This window comes from Melanerpes formicivorus, unplaced genomic scaffold, assembly GCF_026170545.1.
Source record: "Melanerpes formicivorus ecotype bairdi unplaced genomic scaffold, bMelFor1.0.p_v2 SCAF_1, whole genome shotgun sequence".
NCBI lineage: Eukaryota > Metazoa > Chordata > Aves > Piciformes > Picidae > Melanerpes > Melanerpes formicivorus.
The window spans coordinates 34273912-34294492 of NW_027142353.1; the positions used below are offsets into that span (position 1 = coordinate 34273912).

At 47.1% G+C, this 20581-nt stretch overlaps 1 protein-coding gene across 6 annotated transcripts in view; it reads left to right on the plus strand.

Moving 5' to 3' along the window:
* The window catches only part of MYO7A (myosin VIIA), a 170227-nt gene that overhangs the window by 90185 nt on the left and 59461 nt on the right, over nucleotides 1–20581 (plus strand). For 4 of the 6 annotated variants that reach the window (XR_010987495.1, XM_068139609.1, XM_068139619.1 and 1 more), the window contains 10 exons: nucleotides 4181–4323; nucleotides 4403–4516; nucleotides 6454–6607; nucleotides 7260–7336; nucleotides 8514–8633; nucleotides 10105–10247; nucleotides 11927–12137; nucleotides 13941–14076; nucleotides 15473–15579; nucleotides 20176–20232. Coding sequence is in view for 5 of the 6 variants with exons in the window: in XM_068139609.1 (XP_067995710.1) it covers nucleotides 4181–4323; nucleotides 4403–4516; nucleotides 6454–6607; nucleotides 7260–7336; nucleotides 8514–8633; nucleotides 10105–10247; nucleotides 11927–12137; nucleotides 13941–14076; nucleotides 15473–15579; nucleotides 20176–20232 (1262 nt within the window). In the remaining variant the exon portion in view is untranslated. The remainder of the gene's footprint in view (nucleotides 1–4180; nucleotides 4324–4402; nucleotides 4517–6453; nucleotides 6608–7259; nucleotides 7337–8513; nucleotides 8634–10104; nucleotides 10248–11926; nucleotides 12138–13940; nucleotides 14077–15472; nucleotides 15580–20175; nucleotides 20233–20581) is intronic. The other 2 variants (XM_068139637.1, XM_068139647.1) reach the window with 1 other exon arrangement.

Here is a 20581-nt window from a genome sequence, read left to right on the forward strand (position 1 = left end):
AATAAATGATCTTACCCTCTGGCCCCAACATGATGTCAGATGGACCTTCCACACTTATACAGAAAAACAGCATTTTCCTTAGACTATAACATTATCTTTACTCTCCTGGTATTCATAGAATCATAGAATGATAGGGGTTGGAAGAAACCTCTGGAAATCATCAAGTCCAACCCCCTCTGCCAGAGCAGGATCACTTAGGGCAGGCTGCACAGGAATGCATCCAGACAGGTTTCAAAAGTCCCTAGAGAAGGAGACTCCACAACCTCTCTGGGCATCACTCCAGCACCCTCTCAGTAAAGAAGCTTTTCCTCATGTGTAGGTGAAGCCTCCTGTGTTCCACTTTGTGTCCATTGCCCCTTGTCCTATCACAGGGCAACACTGATAAGAGACAGGCCCCTTCTTCTTGACACCCACTCAGGTATTTGTAAATACTGAGAAGATCCCTTCTTAGTCTTCTTTTCTCTTGTGAAAACATCTCCACATCTCTGGGACTTTCCTTATTAGGATAGATGTTCCAGTCCCTTGATCATATTCATAGCCCCACTCACAGATAACATTGTTTTGCTTGGTGAATAGTCCCCTAGGAATCCAGAGAAATATGGATATCTCAACTGCTTTCCATGCATAATGCCAACAGAGCAGAGAAGAAAGTCACTGGCTGAGCTTGCCTTCTCTATGCTCTTGGAGTTTCCATTAGAGCTTCCATCAGTTGTGGCTTGAAGATGCAACGAGGCTCTCAGGGCACCACAGGGCTGCCTGAGCATTGGTGTCCAGCATCATGATGCATCATCTCCCCTGTTGTCGTAGGGTTGGAAGGGTAAGGCCCAAAAGCCTCCTCCCTCCCCCCTGTAAAGTAAAGGGAAAGAAAATTGAAGGGAAAGGGAAAAAAAACCTCACAGCTGAATTAGCAAAGCAGTGGGGCTGTATATTTACAAAGCAATGTAGGATATGCAGGGGAATATATACAAATTTACAATATTTACAATATATACAAAGATATACAACAAAGTAGCACAGAAATGAGAGTTCCCCCCGCCTTGCTGAGGGGGTTCCCCACCTCCGCTCTCCCCTCTCTCCCCCCTTTCCCCAGAGCGGGTTAGAAAGAGAGAGAAAAGAGAAAAAAAAAGTTAGAAGCAGTTTTATGTTAATTGGAAAGCAGTTAATACAGGCTTGGTAGCTTATCAGTTTCAAGGCCAAAGCCTTGGCAGAAAGCCCAGGAGCTGCAAGCTGCTGCCCGAAGGAGAAGCAGAAGCAAGACTAAAGATAAAAGTGCTGGAATGCCCAGTTCACTCCCAGTTCAGAAGGTGCTTCCTCCCACTCTACCAATGAAATTAGTTTAGATAGTTCTTTTCATTTACCAACTTCCGTCCACCATATTCCCTTTCTTAAAGGCACAGCCTCAAACGGTGACACCTGTGAAGAGAGACTGAGAGCCCTGGAGCTGTTTAGTCTTGATAAGAGAAGACTGAGAGGGGATCTGATCAGTGTCTATCAATCTCTGAGGGGTGGGTGTCAAGTGGAGGGGACGAAGCTCTTTTCAATAATGCACACTAATAAGACAAGGAACAACAGGTACAAGCTTGGACATAGAAGATTTTACCTCAACATGAGGAGAAACTTCTTTACAGTGAGGGTGACAGAGCACTGGAGCAGGCTGCCCAGAGAGGTTGTGGAGTCTCCCTCTCTGGAGATTTTCAAAACCCACCTGGATGCATTCCTGTGCAAACTACCCTAAGTTATCCTGCTATGGCAGGGGGGGTAGGACTGGATGATTTCTGGAGGCCTTTTCCAGCCTCTAATTTCCTGTGATACTGTGATACTTCATCACTGCTAGGATTGAGCAGAAGAGATATTTTGTATGCCAAAGGTATCTCCCATCATTTGCCAGCATCAATTCCAGGGCATGAATTCATGCCACGAATTCCCACCCACTCAAAGGATGGACATGTGTACCTTCCTCTGTACAGTCTGTTTGCAGGGAGAAGTCTGCTGGAGGACAGGTTAGTCCCTCTCCATTTCCCTGAAGCATGAACACTTTCACAGAATGACAGAATAAGAGGGGCTGGAAATGACCTCTGGAGATCATCTAGTCCAACCCCCCCTGCCAAGGCATTTCCTTTCCCTCTCAGTCAACAAATCATTCACCAGCAGCTCTGTCACTTCCTGCACAGCATCGCCTTTCATGCTGCAATATCCTCCTGCCAATCTTGCTCAACCCTCTTGTATTTCACCAGCTGCTGACAAAATCCTGCTGTCCTGGCCCTTTTTCCTGGATAAGGTCACCCTGTTTCCATGCCTCCTTCTCTGTGCTCCACTCTGTATTTCTGAGGAGAATCATCTACAGTATTTCCTGGTTTATAGAATCATAGAATGCATTGGGTTGCATGAGGCCTTAAAGATAATCTAGTTCCACCCCCACTGCCATGGGCAGGGACACCCTCCACTAGGCCATGCTCCCAAAGTGTTATCCAACCTGGTCTTGAACAATTCTTGGAGTACTGTGTCCAGTTCTGGTGCCCCCACTGTAAGAGGGACACTGAACTGCTGGAGTGGGTCCAGAGGAAGTCCACAAAGATGATCAGAGGGCTGGACAACTTCCCCCATAGGCACAGGCTGAGAGAGTGGAGCTGTTCAGCCTGGAGGAGAGAAGGCTTGGGAGCAACCTTCCTGTACCTGAAAAGGGCCTAGAAGAGAGATGGGGAAAGACTTTATACAAGGGCTTGTAGTGATAGGACAAAGGGCAATGGCTTTAAGCTGGAAGAGGGGAGATTTAGACTGGATATTAGGAAGAAATTCTTTACTGTGAAGGTGGTAAAACAGTGAAACAGGTTGCCCAGGGAAGTGATGCATGCCCCACCACTGCTGGTGTTCAAAGCCAGCTTTCTTGGATAGCACCTTGAGCAACCTGGTCTAGTGGAAGGTGTCCCTGCCCATGGCAGAGGGATTGGGACTGGATGATCCCTAAGGTTCCTTCAAACCCAAACAATTCTATGAATCTATGACTTCCAGGGATGGGACATCCAAAGCATCTCTCAACAACTTATTACAGTGCCTCACCATCCTCACTACACAGAATTAATCCTTACATCTAAATATACTCTTTTTGAGCTTGAAGCCATTACCCCTTGTCCTATCACTATATACCCTTTCAAAAAGTCTCTCTCCAGCTCTCTTGTAGATGACATTTCAGTAGTGGAATGCTGCTAACAGGTGTCCCCACAGTGTCCTACATCCCCAAGAAACACTACGGGCTTGGGACAGTGTAGCTGGAGAGCTGTCTGGCAGAAAGGGACCTGGGGATTCTAATAGATAAGCAACTGAATATGAGTAATCAGTGTGCCCAGGTGGCCAAGAAAGCCAATGGCATCCTGGCTTGCATCAGAAATGCTGCGTCCAGCAAGAGCAGGGAGGTGATTGTCCCCTTGTACTCAGCTCTGGTGAGGCCACAACTTGAGTATTGTGTCCAGTTTAGGGCACCTCAATACAAGAGAGATGTGGAGGTACTGGAGCCAGTACAGAGGAGGGCAAGGAAGCTGTGAAGAGCCTGAAGAATAAATCTGATGAAGAGTGACTGAAGGAGCTGGGGATGGTTAGTTTGTAAAAGAGGAGGCTGAGGGGAGACCTCATTGCTGTCTACAAATACCTGAAAGGACATTGTGGAGAGGCTGCTGCTGGTCTCTTCTCACAGGTAATTAGTGATAGAACAAGAGAGGATAGCCTCAAGCTGTGACTTGGTAGGTTTAGACTGGACAGTAGGAAAAGTTTTTTCACATAAATAGTGGTCAGGCACTGGAATGTGCTGGGCAGGGAGGTGGTTGAGTCCCCAGCCCTGGATGTGTTTAAAGGTGGTTTGGATCTGGTGCTTGGGGATATGGTTTAGGGGTGAACTTTGCAGAGTAGTGTTAATGGTTGCACTTGGTGATCCTGAGGGTCTTTTCCAACCTGAATGTTTCTGTGATTCTGTAGGCTGAACAACCCCAGCCTGTCTTCCTAACAGAGGTCTCCCCACACCGACATGAAATCACACCAGCCAAACTTAAGAGAAAGTCTTTGGAGATGAGTTTACCCTCTCAGCCCCCATTCTGTTGACTTTTTTGTTCAATTTTTTCCCATGAGACCACATTTGTAATGCTCCCTGCATCAGATCCTCTCTACCCTGCTGCAATTATTTCCCCCACAGCTTTTGGGAATGCCAAGACCATCCGCAACGACAACTCCAGCCGCTTCGGGAAGTACATCGACATCCACTTCAACAAGAGGGGAGCCATCGAGGGTGCAAAGATTGAGCAGTACCTGCTGGAGAAGTCCCGGGTCTGCAGGCAGGTAAGGTCTACAAGGCCTGGGAACTGACTTGTGTGGGGCAGCTCCCCTCACAGAACTGACACTTGGCCTTCTGCTGCAGGCCCAGGATGAGAGGAACTACCATGTCTTTTACTGCATGCTGAGAGGGATGACGATGGAGCAGAAGAAGAAGCTGGGTCTTGGGAAAGCCACAGACTACAACTACCTTGCAATGGTGAGAGCACAGTGAAGCAGAGGTTTGGTGTGGTGGTGTGGTGAGAACTTCCCAGCAAGAGAGAGAGAAGAGGGAGCTGGCTTCCTCCACAGTCCAAGAGCTGCTTTGTTGGTCATGACTTTCTGAGTCTTAGTCACAAAGTTTGTGGGGCGTGTTTGTCCTACCACTGCAAACCTCAGAGTCTTGATGTAGACCCTTAGCCCCTGTGTATACACCAGGTTATTCCTACTCTTCCTGTGGAACATGACATATGCTTGCATGGTTTTGGTGTGCAGGACCCTGTGACAGGGCAAGGGGCAATGGATATAAACTACAGCCCAGGAGGTTCCACCTCATCATGAGGAGGAACATCTTCACTGTGAGGGTCACAGAGCACTGGAACAGGCTGCCCAGAGGGGTTGTGGAGTCTCCTTCCCTGGAAACTTTCAAGACCCATCTGGATGAATTCCTGTGCAACCTGTGCTAGATTCTATGGTCCTGCTCTGGCAGGGGGGTTGGACTCAAAGATCTCCAGAGGTCCCTTCCAACCCCTAACATCCTGTGAGCCTGTGATATTGAAGTGATCTATATCCAAAACTGTGGCCAGGAATTTCTTGGTATCCAAGGTTGACTAGTCCAGAGCAGAGCCATGGAGGGAGACACCAGTACAAACAACCACATCCTGTGATCCTGTGGTGTCCTAGGCACTTGTCTGGAAATAACTAGAGTGTTAGGAACTGATGCTCCTGTAGCAGTGATGGACAAGGAGATGTGCATGGCTGGATAGTCATTCTTAGCACCACTGGGTGCTGAGCTCTCTCTGCTTCCCATGTCTGACAGATCCAGCAATCTTTGGCTTCACTCCCTATGCCACCAGTGCTGCAGGAGCTGGTAGAGGAAGGTGTAGTTAAGGCTGGCCCACCACCAGCAAGTCTGGGACACAGCTGGATTGGTGGGATCCCTTAGCATGTTTCCTCCTGCTGTATATCCTCACCTCAGGGAACTTTTTCTCCTCTGCTGATTGCAATAGGGTAGGTGGGGACAGCAGGGTAAGAGCAGATCACAAAGTTGGGTATTGTCAGACTAGCTGATCCCCAGAGGCCCTTTCCAACCCCTGCTGGGATCCTAGTGGATGGAAGATTGACCATGAGCCAGAAATGTGCTCTTGCAGCCAAGAAGGCCAATGACATCCTGAGGTGTATTACAAAATGTGTGCTCAGTAGGTCAAGAGAGGTTCTCCTCCCCCTCTACTCTGCCTCGGTAAGACCGCATCTGGAATTTTGTGTCCAGTTCTGGGTCCCTCAGTTAAAGAAGCATCTCAGGGAACTGCTTGAAAGAGTCCAGCACAGAGACAAAAAATGATGAAGGGAGTGGAACATCTTCCTTACAAGGAAAGGCTGAGGAAGCTGGGGCTCTGTAGCTTGGAGAAAAGGAGACTCAGAGGTGACCTCATCAATGTTTATTAATATGTAAAGGGTGAGTGCCAAGAGGATGGAGCCAGGCTCTGCTGGGTGATGCCAAATGACAGCACAAGGGGCAATGGTGGAAGTTGAGGCATAGGAAGTTCCATGGAAACAGGAGGAAAAAAAATTTCACTGTGAGGGTGACAGAACACTGCAACAGGCTGCCCAGGGTGAGTGTGGAGTCTCCCTCTTGAGATATTCAAGACCTGCCTGGATGTGTTCCAGTGTGATCTGGTCTAGGTGATCCTGCTCTGGCAGGGGGTTGGACTGGATGACCTTTCAAGGTCCCTTCCAACCCCTAACATTCTGTGATTCTGTGAATCACAGCACACAGCGAAGAACAAAGCCAGATCCACAGGTTCCACATCATTGTGTGGTCATTTGTCCCTTAAATGAAATGCCTGCTGAGCTAGGGCAAAGCCCTGGATAGCTTAGGGTCACCCATCCGTGCCAGATGTTCTGTGCTTTACCTCACACACTGTGTGACCTCCTCAGGGCAACTGCACCACCTGTGATGGCAGAGATGACAGCAAGGAGTACGCCAACATCCGCTCTGCCATGAAGGTCCTGATGTTCACTGACACGGAGAACTGGGAGATCTCCAAGCTGTTGGCTGCCATCCTGCACATGGGAAACCTGCAATATGAAGGTAAAAGGACAGAACATAAGGATGTGGTCCAGCACACTTCTATCCCTTATTCTGCATGGTGAGAGGGAGCCAAACTTAGGGATGGAGAGCTGTATCCAGGCCATGGTGCCAGGTCAAGAACTCAGGTGCTTACTGTAGCACGTAAGGGCAAGAAGAGAGAATGAAGTCCATTACTCACTCTGCAGAGCTGCCAGACTCCAGTATGCTCAGTGTCAGCCACCTTTCCTGAATTTAGGGAGGCTGAGTATGGACACAGGCCATTCAGCAGACTCAGGTTTTGCAAGGGGAGATTAATGGAGTGTTTTATAAGTGCCTATATGATTGGATGTGTCTTTGTAAAGGTCTCAAACCGCCTTAGTGTCAGGAATGACACTGTGATTTAAGAGCCTCTTTGGAAGACAGAAGCCTAAAGCACTTACATGTTAGAAATGTTTCAACCCCATCAGTCACTGAGGGCATCTGACAGGTCCATTGCAGCCACCGAGAGATCTCTAGCAGCCACATGAACCTTTCTCTCCCTGCTGATGGCCACATTTTGCCTGGTCAACATTGCACAGAGGCAGTGGAGAAAGACCCTTTTCCTAAACCCCATCTACCTTCTCCAAAGCCACATCCCTCCCTGACAGCTTTATCTTTGGCTTTCTTCCCCCAGCTCGGACCTACGACAACCTGGACGCATGTGAGGTTGTTCAGTCAGCATCTCTAATCACTGCAGCATCCTTGCTGGAGGTCAGTGGCTCTGCAGTGCTGCCTTCCCCTTTCTGGCTTGTTCCCATATTCCCAGTATTGTGGCCAAGTTTGACCTGAGCCAGGCTCCCCCTGCTCTAGGAGGCTGGAGAAGCCCAGGTAAGCCATACCGTCATGGTGAAGGTGGATGTCTCCATCTGAGTTGGGTATCTGAGCTCCCCTTCATACCAAGGGAGACAAACAGACACTTTGGTGGTGCATCATACTCAAAGGGACATGCAAAACAGCTCAGTCCCTAAAATGGAGTGGTTCCTTCATGGATGTAAAGAGCATCTATTTCAGCATCTGAGACAGAGCTCATACTTCTGAGGTGTGTATCTGAAGTGAGGTGAGAGGATTCTCGACCAAACCATCCATGCAGTGCCTGGAGCATTCTTCAGTAGCCTTTCCAGCATGTTACAGATCTCTCTCAGGGACATCATCTCATCTCCATAGACACCACTGGTCTCAGAGTGTGACCCACAGCTGTCTATGAGCTATTTTCTTGTAACTGGAGGGAGTAGACGTTTGTCTGGCTTGACCTGAGGAACACGAAAAAGGGATCAAAGGGATGCAAAGCTATATTCATGCTGGTAGGATATAGCTTTGCAACCTTTGCTTTTCCATCTTCTCTCCCTACACCACATAAAACCACCTCACACTAGGTCACAAGAGGACTTTGAGTAGTAAAACACTGGAAATGCCTGGGACACCATTGGATATATTGGTGAGGGACTCTTTAGGGTGTCAGGTAATGACAGGACTAGGGGGGATGGAGAAAAACTAGAAATGGGGAGATTCAAATTGGATGTTAGGAAGAAGTTCTTCTCCATGAGGATGTTGAGACACTGGCACAGGTTGCCCAGGGAGGTGGTGGAAGCCTCATCCCTGGAGGCTTTTAAGGCCAGGCTGGATGTGGCTCTGAGCAACCTGATGTAGTGTGAGGTGTCCCTGCCCAAGGCAGGGGGGTTGGAACTGGGTGATCTTTGAGGTCACTTCCAACCCTGACAATTCTATGATTCTATGATTCTATTTGCCCTGTACAGCTAAGAAAAGTCACTTAACCTCCAGCCATGGGGTTCTGCACTGGTCCTCTCTGGCCAGGCACATTTGAGCCAGTAGCCCAGGCCATTTGTAAGGACACCTTGTCAGCAGCTGTGTTTGGTGGTGTCTTTGCCAGGTTGACCCTCAGGATGTGATGAATTGCCTTACCAGCAGGACTATCATCACCAGGGGTGAGACAGTCTCCACCCCTCTCAGCATGGAACAAGCACTGGATGTGAGGGATGCTTTTGTAAAGGTAGGTCTTAGGACATTCCATTCTGTTCCTGTGGATGAACTGAAGAAATCTGCCCACTTCTGAGACCAGAGCATCTACCGTACAGAAGTGTTCACTTGATGCCTGTGTGACCTGACCATTAGATGGCTTTGAAACTATTTTGTCATTGGAATGCAAGAAGGGTTAAGATGAAAGAAGTCTAGATGGCCTGGTCTTCAGGAGATTTCCAATCTGGACTTGAGACTGTCTATGCTCAAAGATGGAGCCACCAGTTTGAAATTACTTCACCTTAGCTTCAGGAATACAGCCCAGCTTGAGCCCCGGGGTTAGAGCCTCAGCTGCTATAAATTAGAGCAGCTCTATCAACACCTGGAACACCCACACCTGAATTTTAGGAGCTGGCCATGTCTGCTGCAGCACATAAAGGTGAAAGTCACTGCAGCAGGGATAGAGCAGCTCAGCAGCCATCAGAGCACTTGGAGAGAATATCACCCAAGGCTTTGGGGTGATGACAATTGATGGGCTGCATGTGCATCACTGTTCTGCTGTTTGCAGCTCCATGCAAAGTTGCAAGACAAGCAATGGTGGCATGTTTTGGCCACTTTGGACCCCTGCTCTCTCTCTGGGGAACTGGTAGATCAGGCCAGATGTTTTGATACCTAACTAGTCTACAAATCCAGGCAATGACTTCTCCAGTGGTGATGAGCCTTTGACTCAGGCTCCCCTCCTGGTAGCACTGCTTTAGCTCATAACAAAGAAATGTAAAACCTGGAATTCTGGAACTACTGAAGCAGCAGTAGCTGCTTCATTAAATCATCAGGTTTCAGCCAATATTTAAGTCAGCACCTTGGCCAGGTGAGATGTCCTTGGTTGGTCTACCAATGTAATATGACTCTGCTGATCTGCAGAGAAAGATGCTTAGATGTCAAGGAAAGGACTGTCTGGGTTTACAGCAAGCCCACAGATCACTTTTGTAGGACAATCCACATTTGGGATTTTGCTTGTGGTTGCCTTCTGTCTGGCTTTCAGGTCTGTTTTCCTTGATCTAAAGAATAGCTTCTGAATATTTAACCCATACCGAGAGTCTGGCAAATACATTGGCTTCAGGGACAGTCCAGTTGATGGCTATGCTTTAAGGGAGCCTGTGTCACCTTCTTCTTATAATATCACCTGAAGCAGTACACCTGAAATAAATTATATACTAAGAAAATTGGCATTTGTAGCTGAAATCTTTACAGGAGTAGAGCAGCAAACAAGCATAACAAAACCCCCTCTTATATTGTAAATTCATTACAGCTGTTTTCTTACCTTAAGTACACCTATGAAAATATCAATTGTGTCTCTTTAAGAATTGCTACACACTGTGGAGATACTGTGCCTAAAAAAGGTATGTAAAGGTAAACTAAATCAAAGCCAGCAGTCTTTGGTGCCACAAACCAGCAGGGCAAACAGCTAAGCTGCCTCAGTGACCTCCATCTTTGGGCTATTGCAGGGAATTTATGGGCGGCTATTTGTGTGGATTGTGGAGAAGATCAATGCTGCAATTTACAGACCTCCCTCCCAGGAACTCAAAAGTATCAGGAGATCCATTGGCCTCCTTGACATCTTTGGGTTTGAGAACTTCACTGTAAACAGGTATGGAGCATGCAAAACCAGAACTAGGTCTTAACCCTCCTTTGCCACCCCAAGCTCTAGGTCTTGCTGTCACAGAATCAACCAGATTGGAAAAGACCTCAGAGATCATCAAGTCCAGCCTATCACCCAACACCATCTCATCAACTAGTGCCTCAACTCACCAAATGCCTCATCCAGGCTCTTTTTAAACACCTCCAGTGATGGTGACTCCACCACCTCCCTGGGCAGCACATTCTAATAGCAAATCTTTCTGTGAAGAATTTCTTCCTATCATCCAGCCTAAACTTCCCCTGGTGCAGCTCGAGACTGTGTCCTCTTGTTCTGCCACTGGTTGCCTGGGAGAAGAGACCAACTCCCACCAGGCTACAACCTCCCTTCACGTAGTTGCAGATGGCAATAAGGTCTCCCATGAGCCTCCTCTTCTCCAGGCTAAACACCCCCAGCTTCCTCACCTTCTCCTCATAAGGTTTGTGCTCAAGACCTCTCATCAGCTTTGTTGCCCTTCTCTGGACACATTTGAGTATCTCAGTCTTCTTAAATTGAGGAGCCCAGAACTGGACACAGTACTCATTGTCCTTTCACCTCTCCTAAACAGGTCTTGTTTAGGCCAAACCTTTTTCTATATGGGAGATTTTCAGAGTTGGTCACTTTTAATGTTTCAGAAGCCAAGATACTACCTAAACTGACTGATACAGGCTGCACCTGTAGAATGGTGTGGTAGTTTTAGGCTATGCCTTTAAATTTTTTTCACAGCTCTTGAACAGAAAAGTAGTAAAATGTAAATAAATCACCACTGGGTGCAAAAAGGAAGACAAAGATCATTCTAAATAATCCCATTGGAGAGATAAGGAACTTAAAACTGGTTGTACCCAAACAATATTTCTTCTCTTCTCACTTCTTGGTTCTGGAGAGATACTGACCTGCTTCTGCCTGACCTTGGCTGCATTGTTTTGGTATTAACATTCCTCTGCTCCTTTCTCCCTTCTTTTGTACAGGGAGATAAGGGGGGGGGGGGCAAAAAAGGAGAAGCTAATAGCTTCCCCTGGTCATTGACCAGGGGGGTTCTCATGCTGTTTGTTAATTGTAGATATCTGTAAATATTGTATATTTATACATACTCACTGCATTCCATTGTAGATTGTAGTTTTGCTAGTAAGAGGACGCAGTCTCAAGCTGCAGCAGGGGAAGTTTAGGCTTGAGGTGAGGAGAAAGTTCTTCACCGAGAGAGTCGTTCGTCATTGGAATGTGCTGCCCAGGGAGGTGGTGGAGTCACCATCCCTGGAGGTGTTCAAGAGGGGATTGGATGTGGCACTTGGTGCCATGGTCTAGTCATGAGGTCTGTGGTGACAGGTTGAACTTGATGATCTTTGAGGTCTCTTCCAACCTTGGTGATACTGTGATACTGTTTGATACTGTAAATACAGCTTTCATTTGCTTCCAGCTGAGCTGGTCTGGCAAAGTTAATGATGGGGGGAAAATTTCGACCCACCACAAATGGCTATACCATTGTTTGGCAGTGGGGGGAAACCTGATTATCTGAACTGCCCAGGAAATTCTCAGCCAACCACAACCCGAGTGGTTGATGTGACTTGAGAGCCTTGCTTCAAGCATGGAGAGAAATGGAGAAAGATCGAGCCTGGTGAATCTAAAGTGGCCTTTCCTTGACCTTCCCTCCACAGTTTTGAGCAGCTCTGCATTAACTTTGCAAATGAAAACCTGCAGCAGTTCTTTGTGCGCCACGTCTTCAAGCTAGAGCAGGAAGAGTACAACCTGGAGAACATCAACTGGCAACACATTGAGTTCACTGATAACCAGGATGCCTTGGACATGATTGCCATCAAGCCCATGAACATCATCTCCCTTATCGATGAGGAGAGCAAGTTCCCCAAGGTGTGTTTCTGGGTTCAGCCCTGCTGTCACTGATATTTCCACTGCTTCCCTTGGGAGATGATTCCAATCTTCGACTCTTCTCATGGTATACCATGAGATAAATTTTATTCTGAAGTCCAAAGGGAATTCCTCCAGGAATGACTTGTACCCATTACCCCTTGTCTTTTACATGCGACTCCTTGTAAAAAGGGAGTCTCCATCCTCACGGTGGCCTCCCTTTCTGTACTGGTGCATGGTGGTAAGGTCTCCCCTAGGCCTTTTCTTCTCAAGGCTGAACAAACCCAGTTCTCACAGCCTTTCTATGTTCTTATGCTGAGCATTTCTGGCCTGAGTGGAGGTAGGATACCAGTCTAGAAAGTTCTTTTTATCCAAGCCAGTGCAGTAGCTTTTTCGATTCCAGCTAAAGCTTCTGCTGATTTCTAGCTCTGCATTTTAAAGATGCAGTGTAAAATGTTACTGAGCTTTGGTCACAATGATGGGAGTGAATAAGTTCTATAAGCAATGATCATGAGGAATTGTAAGCAGATGACACAACACTGAGTTACAAAAAAAAATCTTTCACCATGACATTTGCAGAATCACAATACATTAGAGGTTGGAAGGGACCTCCAGAGATCCAGTCCAACCCCTTTGCCAAAAGCAGGATCACCCAGGGTAGTCTGCACAGGAATGCATCCAGATGGGTTTTGTATGTCTCCAGAGAAGGAGACTCCACAACCCCCCTGGGCAGCCTGCCCCAGTGCTCTGTCACCTTCACTGTAAAGGAGTTTCTCCTCATGCTGAGGTGAAACCGTCTATGTTCAAGTTTGTATCCATTGTTCCTTTGCACTTGCTTGCTGGCACCCTGTGAGTGATCTGATCAGCCCCAGGCACACATTCACCAGAGGGCTGCCTATTGTTTGACTGTTTGAAGCATGACTGTGGTTGCTTTTATTGCTCTGTCAATTTTTCTTCCATGGCTACTACACCCATGCTTCAAACAAGTCAGTTATTTTTGACAGACAACTACACCTACAAGAGGCTCAGGAGTAGACTTGGACAAAGTTTAAGAGAGAATAGTGGTAAATGTAGTTCCTTTGGGGCACTATCTTGAATATAGCACAACATAGCAGTGGTATTTAATCCACTGGTTTAATTTGTGTCCTGAAGGTATCTCCTTCAACACATCATGGAACTCCACATGGAGTACTACATCCAGTTCTGGAGCCCCCAGCATAAGAGGGACATGGAGCTGCTGGAGCAGGTCCAGAGGAGGTCACAAAGATGACCAGAGGGCTGGAGCATACGGGGACAGGCTGAGAGAGTTGGGACACTTCAGCCTGGAGAAAAAAAGGCTGCAGGGATTCTTTAGAGCAGCCTTCCAGTATCTGAATGGGGCCTACAAGAAATCCAGGAAGGGATTTTTTGCAAGGGCTGGTAGTGATAGGATGAGGGGAGATTTAGACTGGGTATTAGGAAGAGATTCTTTAGAGTGAGGATGGTGAGACACTGGAAGAGCTTGCCCAGGGAGGTTGTGGATAGGCCCTACCTGGAGGTGTTCAAGGCCAGGCTGGATGAGGCTTTGAGCAACCTGGGCTAGTGGAAGATGTCCCTGTCCATGGCAGAGGGTGGGAACTAGATCTCTAACTCCCTTCCAACCTAAACCATTCTATGAATTTATGAATCTCTTCTCAAAATAAGCACACACTGTCACCCAAGACAGAAAGAAAAGAAATGCACTGTTGCTTCAACCCACCACAACTGGAACATTTTTGTAGTGGCTCAAACCCTGGTTAAATGTCAGATCTTTTCCTTCATGCACAGGGTACAGATGCCACCATGTTGCACAAGCTGAACTCCCAGCACAAGCTTAACACCAACTACATTCCTCCCAAGAACAACTATGAAACCCAGTTTGGGATTAATCACTTTGCTGGAATTGTTTACTACGAAACAAAAGGTATGGGGCAGCTCCTGGGGTACTGCAAGTGCGGGGTGATGCTTGGGGGAGGCAAACTGCTGCTGTGTTGAAGCAGAGTGGGGTGGTAGCCCACAGTAATGTCAGTGTAGTCCTGCTTCTGCTGGCCCATCAGCTGCAAAGGTGCTCTTTCACTCTTGGGTGCCCATGACAGAGCTGCAGCGCTTAGCACTGCATGCATCTTTAATCCAGTCTCAAGATGCACCTCCATCTTCCTTCTCCTGACCCCCTTTTCTCTCCCTACTCATCACCTACACCCACTACCCTCCCAAGAACAGCCAGTAGTAGTCCAGCAACCCAGGTGCTGCTTCAGGACACACCCTGGCCATAGAATCATAGAATTGTTTCGTTTGGAAAAAGACCTTTAAGACCATCGAGTCCAAACATTAACCCAGAAGTGCCAAGCCCACCACTAAACCATGTCCCTCAGCACTGCGTCTACATGGCTTTTAAATTCCTCCAGTGATAGTCACTCCACCACTTCCCTGGGTAGCTTGTTCAAATGGTCAACCTAAACCTCTTCTGGTGCAACTTGAGGCCACTTCCTCTTGACCTATAGCTTGTTTTGGGGGCAGGAGACCAATTGCTGGCTTGCTACAACATCCTTTCAGGTAGTTGTAGAGAGCAAGGAGGTCTCCCCTGAGCCTCCTCTTCTCCAGACTAAACAACCATGATTCCCTCAGCTGCCCCTTGTAATACTTGTGCTCTAGACCCTTCACCAGCTTTGTTGCTCTGTGGACATACTCAGTGTCTTTCCTGTAGTGAAAACAAAATTGAACAACAGCATTCACACAGCTTCATGAAGGTGGTGAAGTGTCTGGAGAACAAGTTTTATGAGGAGTGCCTGAGGAAACTGGGCTTGTTTAGCCTGGACAAAAGGAGACTCCGGGGAGACCTCACTCTCTACAACCCCCCTGACAGGAGAGGTGTGAGTTGGTCTCTTCTCCCTAGTAACAAGTGATAGGACAAAAGGAAATGGCTTCACATTGCACCAGGGGAGGATTGGGTTGGATACTAGAAGAGTTGGATAGTAGAAGAAACTTCACTGAAAGGGTTCCCCAATACTGGAACAGGCTCCCCAGGGAGGTGGTTGGATCCTCATCCCTGGAGGTGTTTAAAAGACATAGATGTGATGCTGAGAGACATGGTTTAGCACCAGACTTGGCAGAGTTAGATAATGGTTGGACTCAATGATCTTAGAGGTCTTTTCCAACCAAAACAAATTCTATGATCCCTTCACACTGCCCATCCCTCCTTTCCCTGGAGAAGGAACTGGTGTCCTAAGAGCAGCCAAGGCATCACTGGAATTTTGTGGTTTGAGATGTGGCCACGTTGCATTGCTTTGTGTCATCTAAGTGTTACACCATTATCCCTCTAGGTTTCTTGGAGAAAAACAGGGACACACTGCATGGAGACATCATTCAGCTGGTGCATTCCTCAAAAAACAAATTCATCAAGCAGATCTTCCAAGCAGATGTGGCAATGGTAATGCAGGCAGAAGAAGACCTTTATTCATGGGGGAGGGTATTCCTGGAAAGAGCAGAAGATTTACAAGTAGTCATACTGCTCTGGTATTCTGGGGGGAGTTTCAAACCTCTTAGTGTGAAGTCAACCATCAGGAAGCATTAATATGATGTCACAGGCACCTCCACACTCATGCCTCAGGTTCACTGCATTTGATTTGTCAAACATAGCTTTGTGCTGTGATTGCTCCTCTCTGGACAAGCTGAAGAGCTGGGCCCAGGACAACCTCCTGAGGTTCCACAAGAGCAAGTGCAGGGTTCTGCACCTGGGCTGGAACAGTCCTCACTATCAATACAGACTTGGGGAAGAGGTGATAGAAAGCAGCCCTGTGGGAAAGGATTTGGGGGTGCTGATGGATGAGAAGCTGGACATTAGCAGACAGTGTGAGCTTGCAGCACAGAAGGCCAAATGCATCCTAGGCTGCATCAAAAGCAACATTGCCATCAGATCCAGAGAGGTGATTCTGCCACTTTGCACTCTTCTGGAGAGACCTCACCTGGAGTACTGCATCCAGGTCTGGAGCCCTGAGTATAGGAAGGCCATGGACCTGAGGGAGAGGGGGGGGCATGAAAATGATCAGGGGGATGGAGCATCTCTACTATGAGGACAGGCTGAGGGATCTGGGAGGTGTTTAGCCTGAAGAAGAGGAGGCTCTGGGGAAACCTAATAGCAGCCTTCCAGTACCTGAAGGGGACCTACAGGAAGGATGGAGAGAGACTGTTTACAAAGGCCTGCAGTGACAGGACAAGGGGCAATGGCTTCAAACTACATAAGGGCAGATTTAGAATGGATATCAGAACAAGTTCTTCACTATGAGGGTGGTGGAATGCTGGAACAGGTTGCCCAGGGAGGTGGTTGAGGCCCCTTTCCTGGAAATATTCAAGGTGAGGCTCAAAGAGGCTATGGGCAACGTGATCTAGTTGAGGATGTCCCTGCTGACTGCAGGGAGGTCAAACAGGATGACCTGTGGAGGTCCCTTCTGGCCTGGACCATTCTATGATTCTGTGATTGTGCAGGGATAGGTTTGTGATTGTGGAAATCAAAGAGAGGAAAGAGCTCTAACTGAGCAGCTTACATCTGCATGTAATAGAGTGAGAAAACCCAATTCTTGTAGCCCAGAGCAGAACAAGGGGTCAACACATCTCCTGTGAAGAAAGGCTGAGAGTTGTCCAGCCTGGAGAAGAGGAGGCTCCAGGGACTTGATTGCTGCCTTTCAGTGCTTAAAGGGGCCCTGTAAGGAAGATGGGGACAGAATTTCTAGCAGGGCCTGTTGTGACAGGACAAAGGGGTGATAGTTTTAAACTAAAAGAGGGTTCAGAGTAGATGAAAGAAATTCTTTCCAGTGAGATTAGTGAGGCACTAGCCCAGGTTGCCCAGAGAAGTGGTAGATGTTCCATTCCTGGAAACCTTCCATGTCAGGTTGTTCTGGGCTCTGAGCAACCTGCTCTAGTTGAAGGTGTTGGGCTAGATGGCATCTAAAGGTTCCTCCCAAACCAAAGCATTTCATGATGTCTCTGCTCATTGCAGGAGTTTGGACTAGATGACCTTTGGAGGTCATTTCCAACCCAAACCATTCTATTATTCTGTAATTCTATGACAATCTGGACTGGCCTTTCAGCACCAAGTAGGACTGGAAAAGACCAGCCAACAGTTGTGTTTTACTGTTACAACAACAGAGAGAGGGGACACCAGCTATGAAAGCTGAATTTAAAGTTCCTCCTTCTTGATCCTGGTCCTCTGGGAGGGTATGTGTTTACTTTACTTAAGGGGGCCTAGAAGAAAGCTGGGGAGGGACTTTTTAGGGGGTCAGGGAGTGATAGGACTAGGGGGAATGGAGCAAAACTAGAAGTGGGGAGATTCAAATTAGATGTTAGGAAGCAGTTCTTCCCCATGAGGGTGGTGAGACACTGGCACAGGTTGCCCAGAAAGGTGGTAGAAGCCTCATCCCTGGGTGTTTTTTTAAGGCCAGGCTGGATGTGGCTCTGAGAAACCTGCTCTAGTGTGAGGTGTCCCTGGCCATAGCTGGAGGGTTGGAATTAGATGATCCTTGAGGTCCCTTCCAACCCTGACAATTCTATGAGAAGAGCAATGGAGAAGGAGGACTCTTGGGATTACGTGAGAGGGAGCTCCCAGGGTTACACAGTTGTGAAGATTTCTTCACAGGGATGCCTACCAAGCATCTTTAGAGGTAAACAACAGCAACATTCCAGGGAGGGGGTTGAATCCCCATCCCTGGAGATCTCCAAAAGATGCAGAGATGTGCTGCTGAGGGACATGGTCTAACATCAGGCTTGGTAGAGTTAGATAATGGTTGGAATCGCTGATCTCAAATGTCTTTTCCAACCAAAGAAATTCTATGATTCTATCACAGAGACCTTTTAAAACATCAGAACATTATTTTTCCCCTGTTTATAATTCTGGTAAATATCTTCAAAATCTGAGTGGTGGTCCCTGCTCTTGATACTTTAATGCTGGTTGTTGGTTTTGGTTGTTTGGTTTTTTTTTTTAACAAGAGATAGCATGAAAATGAAGGAGGAGAAAACCCTGTGTACCAGTTTCCCTAAATGTGCACAATGTTACTGTGAACTGGGAGAGCACAAATTCCTTACAGAGCACACCAACAAAACTGCTCAGACAAGCAAGATCCAACACAGGGCTCAGGTGATTTTGCTATTTCTCTCCACCAAAATTCCATAATCTTGCAGCCCCTTTCTTGAAAGTGATTGATAGAATCAGGGTCCTATTCTGATACACCTAAAGTTGTAGTGGTAGGATGAGAGGTAACAGCTTTAAACTGAAAGGGTAGAGAAAATGAGGTTTAGATTGGATGTTAGGAACAGGTTCTTTACTATGAGGGTAGTGGAACACTGGAAGAGGTTGCCCAGGGAGGTGGTGGGGGCTCCATCCCTGGAGATATTCAAGGTGAGGCTCCACAGATCTCTGGGCAACCTGATCTAGTTGAGGATGCCCCTGCTGAATGCATGGGAGTTGGACTAGATGACCTTTGGGGGTCCCTTCCAACCCAGGCCATTTTATGATTCTATAATTCACTCAACAGCTTCCAACTTTTAGTCCTCAAGAGCTTGGTGAGTTTGTAGGTTATTGTGAGCCAGTGAAAAGTATGATTATATCTTGAGAAAGCCACAGATCAGAGGAGTTTGAGGACTAGTCAAGAGTGAATATATGAATATTGTAGTAACTCTTTGGTCCCTGAAAGACCTCATGTTGGTGGACAGCAAAACCTACATGTATTGCTGGAATACATGGGGTTGGGAAGCCTGATTTGTGCATGCCCATCATGGAGGAGGTCTATCTGTATGTCTTGGCTCATCTGGAACATTGCTTTGAGTGATGCCAGGTGAAATGATGGATTCAGTGGGTATTGTGCACTGTTTCTCTGAGGGATCAACCAGTGTGGTCTGACAGTGCTGCTTGCTTGAGGGACAGAACAAGAGGACACTGTCTCAAGCTGCACCACGGGAAATTTAGGCTGGAGGTGAGGAGAAAGTTCTTCACTGAGAGAGTTGTTAGCCCTTGGAATGTGCTGCCCAGGGAGGTGGTGGAGTCACTGTCCCTGGAGGGGTTCAAGAGGGGATTGGACGTGGCATTTGGTGCCATGGTTAGGTCATGAGGTCTGTGGTGACAGGTTGGACCTGATGCTCTTTTGTCTCTTCCAACCATGGTGATTCTGTGATTCTGTGACAGGTAGAAGGAGCAGTGGAGGATGGAAAGCAGCGGGGCGGGGGGGGGGGGGCGGGGGTGAAGTTTGTGTGGAGGATGGAAAATGGTGGAGGGGAAAAAAAAATCCAGAGTTTGTGGACTTTCCTCTTGGCACAAATTTCAATTGCATCGAAACCCTCAGATTTGTTGTATTAAAATTAGGCAGGAAGGAAGAGATTTCTTTAGAATTTTGGTGACATTTAATTTTTCCTTGGCATCATCCCAACTGCTTATTGAAGGCACCAGTCACAGGAGAGCAGGGGGGTGTGAGGGAGAAGAGCAGAACAGCTGAAACTAGATGGATAATGAGTGAGGTTAAGAGGTGTGGAAGAATTGTTTCCAAGAGGCAACAGCTGGACAGTTCCCTCAGTTTCAGAGATGCAGACGTGGAGGTGAAAGGAAAAAGCCAGGAGGGGGATTGTAGTGGGTTGAAGTTTCCCATCCAACATTAACTCAGCCAGACCAACTCAGAAGCAAATGAAGGATGTGTTTACAAGCAAAAACTACACTCTACAATGGAATGCAATGGATGTGTACAAAATACACAGCATTTACAATATCATACAAGTATTTACTATTAGCAAACAACACAGAAACCCCATGGTCAAAAAGACCAAGGACAGAGAGGAGTCTAAGAGTTAATCTAAGAATTTAATCTAAGAGGTTTTTTTAATGAATACTGTTCATGAGATATTTTAACAGCTGGACCTCCAAGACTGACGGTATCAGGGCTCCAGTTTGGTTGTTCTTCCTTTTCACTATTTGCTCTTCTCTGTCTCTGTTTTGTTTTGTGTTTTGTTTTGGTTTGGTTTTGTTTTTCACCTGTGCTTCACGTAGTTTCTCTGTGGCTATGCATCCAGCACATTTGGCCAGTCGCCCACACCCACACCAAAGGTAAACCAAATACCTGAGTTCCTCTCTTCTGTATTCACCTCTCCTTGGCAACGATTGTGCTTTGCTCTTGTCAGTTTATTCCTCTTCCTGCCCTATCCATAGAAGATCCATTTCGAGTGACCAATGTGTTGGAGAGCATTTGTGCAGCTTGTTGAGTAGGTGCAGATCCATGCCTCATTTATTTCTAGGATTCAACGCAGAAGAGCTTTGTTATCATGGGAAATTGGTTTGGATAAAATCAGAACCAGCCTGAGACAAAGTTTTAAGGAGTCTTTAGTGTTTTTTTTCTGGTAGTTCAATGATTTTTATTAACTTCAGATAGATCATCTGTTGGATATGGCTGTTTACC